This window comes from Tyto alba, unplaced genomic scaffold, assembly GCF_018691265.1.
Source record: "Tyto alba isolate M040663 unplaced genomic scaffold, T.alba_DEE_v4.0 Super-Scaffold_16, whole genome shotgun sequence".
In the NCBI taxonomy this organism is placed as follows: domain Eukaryota; kingdom Metazoa; phylum Chordata; class Aves; order Strigiformes; family Tytonidae; genus Tyto; species Tyto alba.
This window is the reverse complement of record NW_024881278.1, coordinates 24,669,599-24,688,335: the sequence shown is the minus strand read 5'-3', so window position 1 is coordinate 24,688,335 and position 18,737 is coordinate 24,669,599. Positions and strand designations below refer to the sequence as shown.

General features: G+C 35.5%; 1 protein-coding gene across 2 annotated transcripts in view; it reads right to left on the bottom strand.

The window, feature by feature from the left end:
- The window catches only part of PRKCE (protein kinase C epsilon), a 300,249-nt gene that overhangs the window by 82,808 nt on the left and 198,704 nt on the right, over positions 1 to 18,737 (bottom strand). For both annotated transcript variants that reach the window (XM_032985267.2, XM_032985266.2), the window contains exon 10: positions 17,757 to 17,930. In XM_032985267.2, the coding sequence (XP_032841158.1) occupies positions 17,757 to 17,930 (174 nt within the window). The remainder of the gene's footprint in view (positions 1 to 17,756; positions 17,931 to 18,737) is intronic.

The following is an 18,737-nucleotide window of genomic DNA, read 5'->3' as shown; positions in this document are numbered from 1 at the left end:
ATAGAAAGCTAAAAGACTCTGTGGTTTGGAAACAAAGAAAATTAGTCTCCTAACCTCCAACTTGTATATTGTTGGTTTAGAGCAAAAAGAGCCTTTCTATTGTAAGGTAGATATGAACATCTTACCAATATAATATATTCCTATATATTTCTCTTAACACAGATAATTTCTCTTTGCTTTAAAAACTTGACTGTGCTGCAACACAGAAAAGTAACCACATCTGTTGTGACCCTCCTCTTGATAAATGATGACCAGAGGTATCATTTCCATGCATCATCAGTCATAAGCCTTCAACCCGGAGCATTCTTCTTCCCAGTGCCAATGAGTTTCAATGTATTATTTTGCAGTCCAAAGCATTTTTATGTGGGATTTAAATTATTTCTCTAATATTGAGTCATACGAAAATGTAAAAAAAAAAAGTTCTATTAGCACATATTGATGAATTTAAGTAGAACTCATGTTTAAAATCACTGTAACAGATGTAGCTTTCATCTGTAACATGAATGTGGTTTTAATCATAAAGATATATATGAAAATTCAAATCAGCTCAAGAAGAAAGCCAAGATTTTTTACAGAGTAAGAAGAAAATTAAAAAGGAGAACTTCTTTAAACAGCTCCAAAAGTTTCAAAATTATAGCAAACATATTAAAGAAATGGTTATGAAAGTAACTAACCTGTACATAGGGGAAGCTGGATGAATGTTGAACAACCAGGATAGAAATATATTTTAGCAAAAGCCTATGTGCTTTGGGTGCATGAATACAGAAACATATTTATGCAAATATTTTATACACAGGCTTTGGCCAGAAAAACAGTGACAGACTAACCTGTTTCTGTCTCTTGAAACATACTGTCTTGCATGCTCTTTTCTGATTTAGTACAGGAAGCAGAAACTGTTTCAAAATATAGTCAAAAGCATGTACAAGTACTCAGTCAATTGGGTTTTGAGACATGTGAGAAAATAGCTCATGGTGCACAGTCAAAATAGCAATGGCAAACTCACTTGTGCATGCCTTTCATGTAATTTCATCTATTCAACTTTCTCATTTTTTCCATTTCATCCCACAAACTCCCGTAACAGTAGGTAAAGGCACAAAGTAAGTGTGGCCAGCAGGTTAAGACTTGTGTCTGTCTAACTGAGCCAGGTCTTGTTCAAACACAGGATGTCAAGATTGCAGACTGCAATCCAGCAGCCATGCGCTTGGCAGTGATGCTAAGCAGAGCAGTGGTCAGGGAGTGGGGCTGATCCTGCCTAGAGAGCTCGCAGTCCTGTGAGATGACAGTGACAGGCAGTCACGGGGGATATTTAAGAAAGTTCAGACAAAGTTGCCTGAAGAAAGGAGACTACACAAGGACGTGTAAATTCCTGAAAGCTCGATGTGTCTGGAGAGTGCCAATGCCAGTGTACATTATTATACAAATGCTTTGCAATCTCTAGTTCTTTCCCAAATTAAGTGCTGCATTTGATATACAGAAATCTACCGGCCATTTTTCTTCCTGTCCTTTAAAAATCCACATTCTGATATTTTACATTCCATTTGGGATCAACCATTATAAGTCCTCTACCGCATAGGTAACATACCGTCTAATCCTCATAATCTAATACCTTGCAGAAGTGAAATAATTACTTCCAAAGAAGGACATGGAAAATTATGGCATGTCACCTCACGAGTATAATTAATTTATGTATAAGAACTACTACTGAGGCTTCATTGACTATAAATGCTAGAACAACAAACAAAACTAAAAAAAAGAAAAACAAAAAACAACAACCACCCAATCCCAGAAATAAAATAGCAATTGCACATGCTGCTCACATAGTTGCAGTGCCACAAGCTGAATTTCTAACAGATGACAATATGACACATCTCATCTGCAGTACATACTTCTTTCTGGTCATGGAAAAAAAAAAAAAAAGAAGGCTAATATCTATGACCCTTTAGACATCAGTGGGAATATAACTATTATCTTCAAAAGGATCAAAACTGACCCACAAATCTTATTTTACATTCTCATGAGCAAGTTAATAGCAATCATAAGAATAAGGAGTTTAGCATCACACCTAAAGTGATTACAGCCACAAAACACCAATGTGAAAAAAACTGCCATTCAAATTTTCTTATTACTCTTAAGAAGAAAATCCATTGTTGTCTGGATAGGCAGGGCTACATGGGATTTCACAGCTGGCTCACTGTCTCAGCAGAGAACTGCTACTGAGGGAGCAACGGCCTCTTTCCCACTTGCTGCCTCACAGTCACCAGGGAGTGTCAGGCAGGTTAGAGCTGCTCATTGACACACAGATTCTATTTTTTTTTTTTTTTTTTTTTTTTTTGCAACTTCAGTTTTCCACTCTACCAGCAAACTGATCCAAGTCATCCATGCAAGGGATCACTGGAATGGATGCAGTGGAAAGACTAGGTAGCCCTGGCAAGAGGGAGCAGAGGGGGAGACGTCCTCATCCAGCAGCAGCACGGTCTCAGATCAGTGTGCACATATCATGAAACCTCACTCTTAACTGGCCAATGTTCAAATAGCCTGGAACAAAACACCAGCGTTCTGCTTTTGTACAAACAGATCCAAACTGTTTATTTTCCATTTTTCATCCCTCAATAGTCAATTGTACTTTTTCAGCTTCACTGAATTAAATGTAGTCACTACTAAAACAAACAAACAAACAAAACTCAATTCCCACACGCCACACAAATGTGGCAATAGCCTGAAAAAGGTTTTCAATGACTTATACCTGGCTGTGAGATATGGGCTGAACAGGTTAGACTTTCTGTATTCTTTACATAAACATTCTCACCAGATGACAGGCTGCAGTAGTAAAATGTTATAAAACATTCCTAAAATCTATACAGTGCCATCACACAGTATCTTACTTTCATCATTATGAGCCTGATCAAAAGTAAAATAACTTTTATGAGTTCTGGATCAAATCACAATTCCAGCTACAACTTTTGTAGCTTCACTTAATTGTTCCATGCTAACAGTGATAACGTAAGAACATGAACTGTATTTTTTAAGACATGGCTTTAAAGACAGAGCTTTCAGGATCCTTTCCTGTATATCAAGGCTGACTACAAAGAACATACAAAGATTAAAAACATGCAAAAATAAGTACAGGTCTTGATAAACAGTGAGTAAAAGTGAAGAATGTCTATACACTCAGCTGTGTTTCTTACCTATCAAAAATCCCATCCCACGTGTATAACACCAGCAAGTTTTAAAGTAGGTTCAATAGCTTTTTATATTAAGAAAATAAACAGAAATGGCCAGTGTCTTGGTGAGATTACAAGCATCAGCTATGAAAATGAAAGTGGTATTTATGAACAGTGGAGTGATGTAAACTTCATAACAGTTTGAGAAGGTATGGAAAATTCCTTTTAGGATTTTTTTTTCACTACATATGCAAAGTTAAGGCAAAATGTCTTTCCTTAAATAATGCATGAATAATGCATTCTCTTTGGATAATGCAAACAAGATTGCAACTAAAAAGTTTAAAAGACCACCCATAATAGGTATTTGCTGAATTTCTGGAGGGGAAAAAAAAAAAAAAAAAAAAAAAAGTTGTGTCTGTGATTGCTTACACATACACTCTCTCTCCTTTCTGGTAGGTAGAAAGATGTATTTAAGTTTGAGCCCTCATTAAAAGAAGCTATTTTTCTTTTCATTATAAATTAACTGATTTCACTCTGTGTATCAGAGAGAAGCATGATTGTCTTTATTTTTCTAATTTCAATTATTTTAGCCTTTAAACTTCAAGCGGTGGTGTTCTGTCCCTGAAGCAGTAAAGCTTGAAGAACGTAATATATGAACAATGTCTTTTTCAGTCATCAGTATCTTGAAAATGACAACTGCTGAATTGTGTTTTTCAAAAGCTATGTCAAAGGTTCATGTAATATTTTTAAAGTAATTTTAAAAAGGCAGTAACTTCCAATGTATTTATTTTACTTTTCCTTTATAGCAGTCGGGTTGTTATGTGAAACAAGGCAAGGGAAAGGCAAAGTTTTTATCTTTTTCAGTTTACGATTAAAAACTACACTCAGGCCCCAAGAATTGAACTGACAGACTAACACAATTGGCTGGTAAAGTAGAACAATGCAATCAGTGTCTGATAACTAACAAGAAATAGAAAGAAATCACATAATCTAGGAGAAAAAGAACATCAGTAAGATATATTTCTGGCTTTGTAAGATTATAAAATGTTGAATTCATCACTTATATTTGCCCCAGTGGTTTCACGTTGCATTTCTACAACTATTCCTGGACTAAAACACCTTCAGGGAATATGACATGCCTTAATCTTGGCCCAGTGCAATATCTACTTCTAAGAAAAAATATATTAATAATTTAAAAATGTTCTCTGGAATTAGGAACAAAAGAGCAGTGGTAACAATTTGCGCAAACTTAGCCTTTGTGATTCAGTAAGTATACCAGCAGTGATATGAAGTTTCCCGTTCAGTACTATGTGGTTGTGCTAACCAAGCATTTCAAAGTAAACTTCAGTTGTACTGACACAATTTCCCATGTCTTTAGTTCCATAGGAGAAAGGAGGCCTTTTTGAAATTTTCCCCTACTTTCACCTCAAGGCTTTATGAGACTCCTTTGAAGTTTATAACCTAAGGTTTCTATGGGACAACAATTTACATAATTCAAAGGAGAGCTTTAAGAAAAGATCACAAATTGCTACTTGTTAAATTAACAGACATCTACCTTACAGGGAAAAAGAAGGAAAAGGAAAAATAATTAAAAACCTCAGAGTTTTTCATTAACAGATTATCATGTTTTTAACCTTCTAAGCATTCTACTTAAACCCTGAAATAATTTTATTTGTAGTCTGTTTATCTTTCTGATACCATCAGTAATTTGACAAAGGCAGTAACTTGCAAGCAAAACTTGTGGTAGGACCAAAAAAATGATATAATTCTTCATTGTATCATGATAAGATCTGGGAACTTTTTTTTCATAGTTTAGATCTCTTTATTCAAATATAATATGGTAAATTCAGTTTGCCAAGACACAATGTTCTCTCTGCTGTTACTTGAATAATGTAATTTAGCATTTACTTCAAGAATATTTTCAAAAAGAACCCATAAACTCTCATGTCCTCTAACCTCTTCAAGCAGTAGCTTCCGCATTTCCTCAAAGAATGTAAACAACTTTCAAAACAACATACTACTAATGGATAAAACATTACTTTTCTCTGGACGAGGCCAGCAAATAAATGTCCTTTCTGTCAATGCTATTTGCAGAATGATGTTAACTGTGCTAATCAGAAAATGGTTAATGAATTTTAACGAACTCTGTATTATGTATCAAATCCTGAACATGGTGATATTTAGGTTCTAGGGAGCTGCCTGTGGCTTCTTAGACCCAAATCACCAGTCTAAATCCAGTTAAAAAGCAGAATGAAACAATACTCAGATATTGGGTTACACATGTGGCTGAGATTGCATGTTAGCCTAAGGGATATTTGAACCACTTCGAGTGTTTTATATAATAATACCACATTGAACTGCACTGTGGAAAGCAGTTAATCTCCTCAGGCATATCACCCAGCAACAATCCTTTCCTAACTTTTCCCACAGATTCATGGCAAATTTCCAAAAGTTTAGAGGTTTGGTGAGTTTAAGCCTCTTTAAATTCAGATTCCTATCTAAACCTCCCTCATTTCTGATCCAGAAATCTCATTAGATATGATCTTCCAATTTCTTGTTATGCTAGAAAAGCTCTGCAAGCTTCCTTTCCTATACTGCTGCAATACAGCAGTTGCCGTTAAAGGACTCACTCTTGAATACTGCAAGCATGAAGGGGATGTTTATATACGTGTTGCACAAAGTGAACATGTGGCACAAGCCCGTATGAATAAGACCTCAGCAACATGGCCACCAAGTTTCTCACATCTGAATGCAACCAAAGAGGCCTTTCCAGGAGCTAAATACATCACAGGGCTATACTGAATTTCAAACCCTGAAGACAGCCCCAAACCTTATTTCATTTTTACTCTCTGATTGTCTAAGAACACAACAAGTGAGACGTCTTGGATGTCCAAAGAAGTTAATTAACTTATCTTTTAGAACTTGTTCTCCTACTGCATGGATCCATAAATGAATCACAGGTTATACTCATCAATATATCCAACACAGCTATTCTCATTTCTGAGCACTGCCTATACCCTAATCTTTTCTCTAAGAAACGCTCAGCTAAATCTGTTAAGAAATGGTTGAATTAAGTTTAAGATAGCCTTTATTTCATTTCTAATCTTTTCTCTAAGAAATGCTCAGATAAATCTGTTAAGAAATGGCAGAATTAAGTTTAAAATAACCTTTATTTCATTTCTACTTCAGAAATGCAAGAAAAGAACACTGAAGATCAAAAATCTGAAAGAGGATGGCATCACTTTTTGGCATGCTTCTTAATTAAGTCTAATGCATTATGCATGATGCCCTTTTGGCTCTGGCATGACATTGCCAGCTGTGGTTCACTGCTTATACTCCTGATGGGAAAGCAGAAGATACTGTAACATATCTTTCTTTCAGTACCTTAGCCCTCAGTGATGGAAAACATAACTTGGGAGCTGTTCCATCATATTTATTATGTCCTATTAACCTGTATTACAGCATGTAATATTTTTTATATCTAATGTATGCATAACAATACATTATGGAAATGTGTATCAAAACACCTGTAGGGAGTCCTGGTTTTGTCTATCTGAGACACCTCAGTATGTTGAGTTGCTATTTCCAGGTGATCACATACATTATTTCACTACTGTAGAAGATGATGGAGAAATAGTGCAGCTTTATCAGTTTGGAGATTTTTAATGGCATAGACACTACTTTCAGAAATCCTGTTAAAAAGAAATATTTATACTGCACTATTGTCTGTTTGCAGATGTGGTATTAAGAGGATTTCTCCACTCCAGGCTGGAGAACAAAACACAGTGCTCTCCAACATTTATATTTCTAAACAGTTTCTCACTTTTAATACTTCCCACAAAAAATATTGTGTGTAAAGAAGCCATCTCATTCCATGCAAAACCACCATTTTTGTCTCAGGGAATGCCCAAGTCATGGATCTCCTGGGAATGAGGCTGGGAGAGTATTCTGGAAAAATGTCATCAGATGCTTTACCCTGTACCTACATTTTTCCTGGGCATCTGCTCTGGCACTGCTAGAGGCAGGACACTGGGACAAAAAAGCTGCTGGCTGTTCTTATATTAGTATGTTTCATGCAGCCCTTCATGAGATCAGAGCCTAGTTTTGCCTTTCCTTAGGCCCTTTATACAAATCAGCTACCCAAAAGAGGATGAAAGGAATTTAGCAATAGGTTAAAAAATCATGTTTCAAGAGAAAAATTACATGAGCATGCAGAATTAATGAAAACTGATAAATATATGCAATATCCTTACTTTACATGTAACTTTCTCTGTTCAACATGTTTTCATAACCCTTACTGAAAATGAAGCTCTTTATAAATATCCGTTGCTGTGTAAACAATCACCCACTGATTTTTTTGTTCTATACGATAAACATGAGTTACCTGAGCCAGGCATTTTCAATACCTATTAAAAGTCATTATTCATACACCTCTCTTCACCGTCTGGATTTCTGTACATCTATAAATGCAACAGCGACCTTTAAAAGCATTAATTGTATCTACTTTATTTTCCATATTTTCCTGTTTCCAGAACATGATTACTTTTTGGCAAAGCATATGCTTCACACAGCTGAAAACACTGGCAATTCACAAGCATAAATTAGTCAGACAACAGGAAACACTGTCCAGAATTCTGCCATCATTTAAGCCATCCAAACCCTATGAAATGAGCAAAGGAATACAGAAGAAAATTAGCGTGTTTTATCTTCAGGACATGTCTTTTCTACAATTCAGGAAGCAGTCTCTAAGGGGCAGAATTTTGTATAATAATTTTAATATTGGTTTTCTGAAGATAGAAATGAGAAAATAAGTACCACAATAGACTTTTCAAGATACCACTTATCAATTAGAGTATTTGAATTACTTATCTTGTGTGATTCTACGAAGCCTCTTGGAAAAACTTATTTATAGAAGCTTATGGAATGTATCCCTCACATCCTTCTATTGGCTGAACGGAATGTTAAGTACCTAAAAGGGTGATTTTCCTTCTTGTGTACCTGGCAAGGTATACATACTTTGAAAGGAAGAATTGTAACTGGGTCTTTCTTGCATGTATTAAGGATAAAATAAGGTGGCCTCTGTAGGTCACAATTTAAAAATTAGTCTATGGAAATATGCAGACTTACTACTAGCTGGTATTATACCATACACAATTAAAGTACTTAAGTCTGTAAGTTAACCTTCAGAGTGCCTTCCATGAACACTCAGTTCCCTTATAATGTGCTACCTTTAAAAGAAGATTTTTTTCCAGCATAGATACTGCTATTATTTAAAATATTTAAAGTAGTGTCATTGGATGATTATTATTTTTAAGACTCATGTCATTCTGAAAAACCTCATTAATCCTTAGAGGACCTAGTGGTCTGATCGCAACAAAGATAACTGCAAACACAGAGAGTCATTGTGCATGGGAAAGAGACTTACAGTTATTAAATATACTGTGTGATGCAGGAAAAGATGGATAGTATACCTGATGCAGGAAAAGTAAAATATTTGTGCTACGCTGTGTAGGAAGAGAAAGACTGATCAAATTAAGAAGAGGATTTTCCTTTAGGGAATAATTTTACACACTGTTTTATACTAGTTTAATAATAATATAGAAATGTTAGTCATATATATTCTGAAATCACAATATAAATAATTAATGTTTCAGTAATAATCAGAAACTGCCTACTATGAAAAGGAACATTAACTAAAATTCACAGCTCTTTCCCTCTTTTCAGTCTCATTTAAAGGTGACTATGCACATTTTTAGACATGGAAAGTGGAGAATGGAAAAAGAAAGTGTTTCACAGTAGTTCATAGCCATTTGCCCTAAGATGAAATAGCAGAGTCCAAAACCTAATGTTCACTGTCATGATCTCCCGATTGCTTGGGACTTGGAAGGAATCTTTATTATTCAGGTTGCCTTAGTTCTAAACAATTACTTTTTAATGACGGATCAGTTTACTAGAAGAGAACAGAGAGCATTAATGATGAGATACAGTTTACCTGTACATATGTTACAGATCTATGTTTACTGTTTCTTACTATTAGTGGAAGCTGTATATATTCTTTATACAGCCTTTCAGCCCTGGCATAGAGACACTGTGGACTCACAGGCCTACAAGGGACACATCCCTTGCTCTCCTCCAGTCACTTCTCTTACCTGTTTTGTTGACATACAGATGACCTTCCTTGCCATCTTTTTTAAGGAGATAAAACAATGCACTGAATAATTCTCAGCTTACAAAATGGCCTTAGGCTCACGTTACGTGGGAACACAAGCTCTCTACATGCTTACTCACACACACGCATGAGGCTATATGCTGGGCATCATTACTCTTAGCCCACAGTAATCAGGCAAGAGCAAACCCTGCTACCATCAAAAAAGTGTGTGTTTCTGCTAAAAGTACTCACCCACAAGTGAGATAAAATGGCATAAACTTGATTCCCTTAAATCTTCTCACACACTAATTTAACAGTGTAAAAGTAAAAATAATCTGATGCTGTGTTTTTGAGAAGAAGAGATAAAGTGTAATTTAAGTTATACCCTACTCAAGTTTAGCCCACCTCACACATGGTATATGGTGCATAAGACATATTATGCCAACACTAAAATTACTCTGTGTACATGCTAAATAAAGCAATGAAAATTTTACTAAGCATGCAAAATCAAATGTTTTGTAAATTCCCCTTCTTTCTCATGGTGAAATTCTCTCGTGTACAATTATCATTTATTAAGTTTACTGTTGTTACTAAAAAAAAAAAAAAAAAAAAATCTGTATTAAAATGCCCAAATGAGTTCCAAAGAGAATCATTTCCTGCATTTTAAAAAGAAGCTGCAGAAGAATTGAATTTTATATGCAGTTTCCTCTTTCCTGACTCTTCCTTTGGGGTGTCTTAGTTGTTTATTGTAAGAGCTACACCTAACAAACACAGTATTAAATGTTTTCCCACAATCACTTGGGTAAAATAGGCTTTCTTTAAATAGCTTTTAAAACAGTTAACTAGCATAAATGAGGCATCCTGATAGCTACTCATGTGAGTGTTACATTTCCACTTATTTTAAAGACAGGTTTTATTTTTACAAATTCATTTTTATATTGAACCCATTAGAGGCAAATTGTGAATAGTGCTTTACAAGAAAAGACATAAAATACAAGGAAAAGCATAAGGGGTGCTAGGGCAAAGGACCAGTGGGTTCATGTAGGTCATGTACTCAGGTCTCTTCTGTCCAAATGGGGGGATCCTACACCAGGTGTGAGGGTGGTCTTGAGACCTAGGTGCAGAGGAAGGACAGAAAGGAGGGCCACAGCACATGGCTGCAGGGTGACAGATCCAGCTACAAACCAGACACATTTCTTCCAAGGGCTGATGCCACAAGATGGATTATTACCCTTTTCCTTCCCACTCCTCTCTCCCAAGATGAAACTAAACTAAAAGCCACAATCCAGCCTTAAACTGTAGGATTATATTTAAAGCAGCATGGTTCAGTTATCCTGCTGAATAAGGAATAGTACTCCATTCCCACACAAGTTGTAAGATTACGAATGCCAGATGAGGAACCAACCAGCATGATGTTAACACACAGTGCAAAGCTTATACAGAGATTTTTGTGGACCTAGTGATGGGTCTACTCCAGTTCTTTTCAAAGTCTGCTACCCCCTTTGCCCTGTTTGGATGACAATATTCCTGCCTCCTCTGATCTCTGCTAAAGCATGCTGTACAAGAGAGACAGATTTGCCAGGAAAGTTACTGGCAAAGCATCTGGTAGGTACTCTGAAAATTCCTCCCCTCAGACATGCCTCAACTGGAGATACACATTTTTCCTAAGAGGAAAAGTGTGCAATATGTAGTTCCAGCTACTCTGTCCAAGAGATATGAAAACAGTACCTAAAAGGCCCTTAGCTCTACCTGTTATCCTAAAAACCTCCTGTCTGCACATGATCACATCAGGATTAAAATCTTGAAGTTGAATTTTACACTTGGCTACCCTAAGATGTTTCTAACACTGTGAACTACTGGCATAGTTAACTCTAAATGCCTAATAAGCAGGCATGAGGACCAAGGTAAATAAAACCAGAACAAACACCAGCTTGCCCTCACCTATTTCATGACAGCAGTTGCAGTGAATTCTGGCCACAGATGCTGTCTTGAGACTATTCCCGGGGTTGTCGAGGCCTCAGTTGGTTACAGCAAATCAATCCATGGAGCTGCAGCTGCAGCACTCGCTTGTATATATGCAAACTAGAAACAAGCCCTAGCTTTGAGAGGGTGTGAAAGAGTCCTGTTCAGTTTGGGTGCTACACCACAAAATAAAAGTCTTTCCTGTCTGAAAGAGAAGCATTTAGACTCTTCTGATTGATGCTGGAGGAGTAATTTCTCCTACAGGGCCTTGATGAGCCTGGCTGCACTGATAGCCTGACTTGAAGTTTAACACTAAAAGGACTAATGTGAACAATGAATCTTCAGTGAGCTAACCAGGCTTTAATAATCCTTCAAGAGCAGCTAGCAATAACTGAGGAGCATAATAGCAAGTTTCCCAAAACCGGGTCATCATGCTGGAAACAGGGGCCTGTGTGTGTGAGAGACAATGATTATAGTATTTAATCATCAGCTTCACCGTTCCAACTATTCTTGACCACAGTGTCTACTTTTAGACAATACAATGATTGCGGTCAATGCATTCATACTGTGTAGCAGTCAACAGGAAATCTAAATTTAACATACACAGTACCCAAATTTCTGAAAAACCTTATTCTGCCAAAATGTCATGTATTTACATGACTTGACTGTAATGATATAAGAAACATCACCAGATATCACTCTAGCTTCTAGTGCTTCAGGAAGTATTCTTAAGAATTAGTCAGTATCAGTTTATTTTAATTTCTTATGATATGAACTGCCTATAGAAACCAGCTGGGAATTAAAAAATAGCTACTATTGCACATATTCTGTGTATGTGTATGTATAATAATACAGTTAAATGTTTTATTCTAGCTTTTTACCCTAGTTAACACTTACCATCAAGAAACCTTTGTCAATAATTTTTTATTTAAATTGTATTAAAATATTTTAGCACTGAAGTATACAGGGGCTAATTTAGTCTTTTGTCTCACACATGTACAAATCCACTGAAGCAGGGATAATAATGAACAGATTTGGGCCCTAAAAAGTTCTAATTTGACACTAATCAGTAATAAAAGGCAATGCAAACTTGTGTTAAACTGATTACACCCGTATAGCAATATCTGCATAATGGCTTTAGCTGCTTAGCAACGAAAATACAAGAATACTAGATAAAAGGGATTATAAACTCTGATTAGTCCCAGATGAATGTAACAGTGGCCAGTCAGTTAGGTTAATTTGCACTGTATATCATAAATGACACTCCTCTGAGCTATTATCGCAGAAGACATTTACTTTTTTTTTGTGCAAATATACGTAAGAGAAATAAGATTTGCTTTTATATTACCAAAGACAGTTTTGGTCACATACTATAGTGATTTTTCTTAACTTAGAAAACATGATTTAGAGACAACATAAGCATATAATTCTCTTTTCTTTTGCTGTTATACATTTTCTTATGCAAATAAAACAAATCACTTTGAAAATGGAACTCCACACCTTTTGCACTGTTTTACTTTTCCATACTGGTCCTTGTACACTATAATAATATTATACTACTGGACTTTCAGACCATTCTTGGAAACATTTAAATACAAGCCATGAGTAGAAGGACTGGTTACTCTTGGTTTTTACAGAAGGTTCTGATGCAGAAAGAGGTTTAGAGATTTGCCAAAATCACAAAGGAACATCATGACAGCCAAAACGGAAAAAAAAATCTCCTAAATCTTAGCTTTATAAACACCAGCCTTCTAAAATTACCCAGAGCATGCTAGATGCAGTGGAAACACACAGAAAGGAACAGCACCTGAACCACAGTACTTGCAATCTAGAATAAACCAGTAGTAAGCCACTAGGTAGAACATAACAGTTCAGGGATCAACATATTCCTATAACAGGGTCACTACAGCCTAATCCTAGATGTCCTTCAGTTCTGCCACTGTCATGTGGCTTATCTCTACCTTACAACATCAGAAAACAGGAAAGAAGTAAATGGCCTTCTAGGTTAGCTCAGGAGCTATGCTATGAATAGATACACTGCTTTTAACATGCAGACAATTGTATGGAAAAAAAAAAGTTTTTATGGGTGGGATAAGTCTAACTATTTACCTGTAGTAACTGAGTTTCTGTATCCTTTATTTAATTACTTTTTTTCTCTAACAGAAATAGCTATAATGCTGACTAAGGGTCCTTTACAAGTTATGCAACTCTATCATTCAACAGGATAACTGCTCTGTACTAATAGTACTCTTTACTATGTGTACAAAGAAATTTTGTTGAATATAGTACTCTGAAAAGAGCAGGAGAGCACTATTTTTAAATTTATCTAATTTCATGAAGTTGGATAAAAAAATCAAATGCTAGATGTTAAAAGCAGCAGCTCTGTAGTCTTCTCAATTTATAATGAATCATCGTAATAAAGTTCACTGTCTTAATTTCAAAACCATTTTATTTCTGAAGTATTTATTAGGATAATTAATTATAAATTATAGAGTGTGCATTTATATATATATCTATTTCATAGGGTAGAGGTCTAGAAAATTTTAAGTACTATGAATAAGGTTGACAGGGGTGTAGGAGTAATAAAGTGAAGTTAGTCATACCTTTATTTTGTAGAATCTCAAATTTCCATTAAAAAAGACTTCAATTTTCAGTTCTGAAACTTTCAACTGTGAGTATCATAAATACAAGAATGTCTTCAGAGAAAACAGCTCTAGAAACACTTAAGCCCCCTTTGCCAGCCAGCTGACTGAAGCATTATCAGTAAAACCTCATGTTGGTACCGATCCATAGTTGAACAGTGAAGCATGGTATGAAGTTGGAGAGAAGACCCTGGAGAAGGGAACTGTGCACCATCAGCATTATTGTCAGGTAAGATACTGCTTACTGAAAACACAAGGAACCAGCACATAGAACAAGAGGAAGAGAAGATAGGAGGAAGACTGAAAAAAGAATGTAAACGGTAGTAGTCCTGAAAAAACCTGACACTTTCTCAAACCCCCGACATTTTCTCAATAAAGGACACAATGATGTCCTGAATGAATCAAAGATGATGATAAGCAAAGGTCAGTTATTACAAAAATGCTGTACTCTGTATGCTACACCTTGGTCAAATTTCGCTGTGGGAGTGACAAATACAGAATGCAGTATTCTTCACTGATAGGCCAGCTGACAGCACACGCAAAACAGAACTCAAACCTGTGAATAGACTGATACATCCATTGACCAGTTTCTGGCAAAACAAGAAAGGAAATGCTGCCATAGTATAGGAGTGTTGAAAAACACTACCCAACTGTGACATGATTTTATAAGATATGCTACACTAAAATATCTGAGGTTCTTCCACATAAAAAACACGCATCAGGGGAGCTCTTGCCCATAGATTTTACATTTTTTCTAATGTGTAGGACTGGGTTGCTAAATTCATACCTCAAACTATTGCAGACAAAACATCATATATCAGCTTTACACAATCTATCCCAAGCTTTGGAGCAGAACCCAACTCTCTCGACTTCCAGGTCACTGCAGAAGACCACAAATCAATCCCTGAAGTACAATATTTGAATATATATAATTTTAATATAGAATGTTGATTTTCAGGGGGGCTCATTTTTTGATGGGCTTAAAGACACTGGTTTGATCAAAGTTAGCTTTTGGATTAAGTAGGAACATGAGAATACCAGTCCCAAGAATGTTCCTTTAAAATAAGGAAGCTATATGGGGCTGCTAAAAATAAATTTGGATATGTAGGGCTAAAAACACATTATTATATAAGGTATGCTGCTATTAGCCATTACTTGGCATGATTTCTGAATTCCAAGGTAATTTTAAATATGATCCCTTACTTGTTCTGTTAATGATAGTATCAATTAGTAAATGATTCTAATGAAAAGTCTTCTCTATGTAGAAAACAAATAATACTGAAGCATACTTACTGCAAAAAGCATATTAGGCAACTTTTCTGTAGTGTTTTCACCTTATTACTGAAGGAAAACACTGCAATATGTAGAGTCAAACTCATACATTTGCATTTTTGTAGAAAAAGAACAAAGCAACTAATCTCATTACATAAAGTCAACCTCTGAGTGCTTTGACAATGAATATTGAGTCAATCTTCCTATTAAGTCAGGGTTTATACAACAAATAAACTCCACTTGAAATGTAATATTTATTTCCAGCATGATCACTTAAAGGACCAGTTCTGCAAAGTACAGCATCCATGGCACAACATACAATCGCAGCATCAGTAACTATACTGTTAAAAACATTTTAAACTCTATTGTACAATAGCTTTTGTCTCAGTAAGGCTATTATAACCACAGACTATGTTTGTTCAAGCAAGCTCTTCTACCTATTTTTCCACCGAACCTGAGTAAATCATTCAGTGACTAATTTACTTGGTACATTTTCATTTGTTGTCATTCATAAATAATTTATAGCTTTAGCAAATGTATTACTTTTGCTTTTACATGTTTTGGATATTTTTTTTCTTTATAAGGAGTTTTTTACAAGTTGTTCATGTTCAAAAAAACCCTAGAATTTTTTCAACTGTTGACTTTTAATTTGATTGGGTATCACTAGGTGTAGTTTTGGTTGTTTGATAAGTCACTAGCCTATGACTTGTAACTATAAATCACTGGATTGTCAGTTTCTCTGAGTTCACGCAAAGCCACAAACTATAGTTTCTCTGTGCTCAAGAGATCTGGGAAGAGAGAAGATAGAAAAATTTCTGAATATCTTTCCTCGATGAATGGCTTTGGAGAGCAGGAAGAAAGGCAGAAAGAGTGATACAAAAGAGGGGAGAACAGATGAGAAATACAAAAGCAAAGAAATCTCCAGGAAACCAGAGGAGTAGCAAGAGAATCTTCTGTCAAAATTCACTTAATGTAAAACTGATCTTTACCTCTGTTCTGCCACGATTGACATCAGGCTGCTGATACATTTATTTATACTTCAGGGAGTGTGGTCTGTCTTAGTCCTAAAGTTCCCTCTGTTCACAAAGTTTATTCCTCACCCCAGTACAATCTTTTTATCCTTTCTTAATCTGAAATAATATGCTCAATTCTAGTTATAGATTTTAAAACAATATGTTAAAACATTTGAAGAGTATGTTCAAACATATATTCTAATGAAATGAAAGTGTGCTAGAAAATCTTTTAGTCACAGCTTTCCTGTAATTCTACACACATAATTATTGCAATTGCTTATTTGTGCCATACATAGTTTTGGTTATAATATATAGGTATTCACACATACACTCATACACACCGTTACCAACTTTTATTTTGGTTCAATATGCTAATTTACTTATTCATTTAATCTGACAAACTTTACCATTAAATGGACTCAAATACTCAAATGTAGTGTTTTAATGAATGAAAAAAGAACATCCCAGAAGTCTGAAGGAAGTTGATTGCTTCTTAGGTGTCTTATTTAAAACATACATATATACTAACAACTAAACTTATTCTCTACAGGTCAGAAACTCATCTTGTTGAAATGAATGGCATATTTAGTTCAACAGGCAAAAGTTCAGACCTTAGTGCTTTGAAATAGTAAACATTTAATCAGGCACTTCAAAAACAAAGGATGCTTCTGTAAATACAACTATTTATGACTGGTATTCTATCTGCAAAATAGATTCACCTTGTGTTTTTTTTTTTAATCCATAAAGTTTTCTTTACAATCAGGTAAAAAACTGTCAGCTCAGCTGAATGACAAAAGAGAAAAAGAGACTAACTAATGAAAACCAGAAATAATTCTGTGAACACAACAGGTTTTGAGCACTTAGACTAACTGGATTCAGTAATCCTAGAGAGTCAGATACACCATCCAAACATTCACTTACATTTAAGCAGCAAATCCAAAATGTGCTATGAAGAGGAATTCTGTATGAAAAATTAATGTGGAACACACCAGGGTAACAGGCTCTCATCAGCTCTCTCTGCCTTTCTTTCTCCTTGCTTCTCAAGCACATGGGCAACATTAGCGCTATATGAACTTATTTGATAAGAAGTGTACCTATTCCCCTTTTTTGAACATTTTGTTTACTACATAGCACAAGAAAACTGAAGAGATGAGTGTTCTGCTATAATCTCATTCCTGACAAGATCATTTTAGAATTTTTCCTCTGAATACTGTGTGTTAGAAATGTTTGTGTTTAACCCAACAAATGATACACTCTATTAATGTATAGAAGAAACCCAGAAAATGGCACATCTGTAGTGGTTTTTTTTGTGCTTTATGCATGTGGGTTTTTAAATTTTTTTAAACTCATTTACTGCCACCTCCTGGTACTTACAAGGTAATAGTATTTACACTATTTAACAGCAGCCAGTACTCTTGTTCAATACTACTGAAATGCCAAAAGCTTCTCAGAAATAATTTTGAAATATTGCTGCACTTTTTATGCTGCAGTCTTTTATTTTGGAAATAGTGAATATTGTTCCTTGGGCACAAACTGGTAAAAGGTTTATGTAGCTTACCTTCGTCTGGAAGCAGCAGTAAAGTTGTGTTAGGTATGGGTGTTTCCGTGCTAATGCCAGAATTCTCTTTTCTGTCATTGTACAGTCTACATCGTCATCTTGAAGTATGACATCTTTCTTCAAGACTTTCACTGCATATACTTCATCTTTTCCTTTTAGCTCAGCTAACATTACCTAAAACAAACATACATTCTGTTTACATATGAACAACAGATACCATAAATGCAGGGTTGCATATGAGTTTGCACTGGAAATGCAGAGACAGTTACATACTTGCCTGAATGAATTTGTATGTTTACAAAATTAAAAGTAATGTTATTTTAGAAAAACATACCTCTGGTATTCTTTAAATTTAAAACCAATGGTATCTATTTTGTTTGTTACTTAAGAATGCAGAACATAAAAAGTTTTTATCCCCTTGTTCAAATACCTTAATGAGTGCCTATTAGTGAGGTCTCAAAAAGTAAAAAAGGAAGGAAGTTGATATAGAACAGAAATTTATTTCCCACTTTTATCTCCCACTCTTGGTAGTGAGATTTTTGTGTGATGAACTTAGTATACAATCCCACATACCATTCTGGCTGCTTTAAAGTTGTTGATTATAACTACTACTATTGTTTAAGGTTCAAGTTCTATACTGTTTAAGGTCAGTTCTGGCTTGGAGCCAGGGTAATCTTCAGAGAAAGGATTAGAAAATAAGGAGACAAAAGAACTGCTTCAGCCCTGTTCCCCTACATCTGCAGTTCCTGTATGTCAAGGAAGGAAGAGTGTGCTTGTGAAACAGATTCACATTTCAGTCCTCCTCTTTGATTCCACAGTGCACAGCAATGCGAAAAGAAAATCTATAAGCCCTGTAAATAGAGGAATGCCCCTTCCACCCTCATCTATTCCCTACTGTGGGAAGGTATCTGGTGAGTTTACACTTTGCCACATATGTGGTATTTTGGCCAGCTTTCTAAGACTCCTGCGCTTGTTGTATCT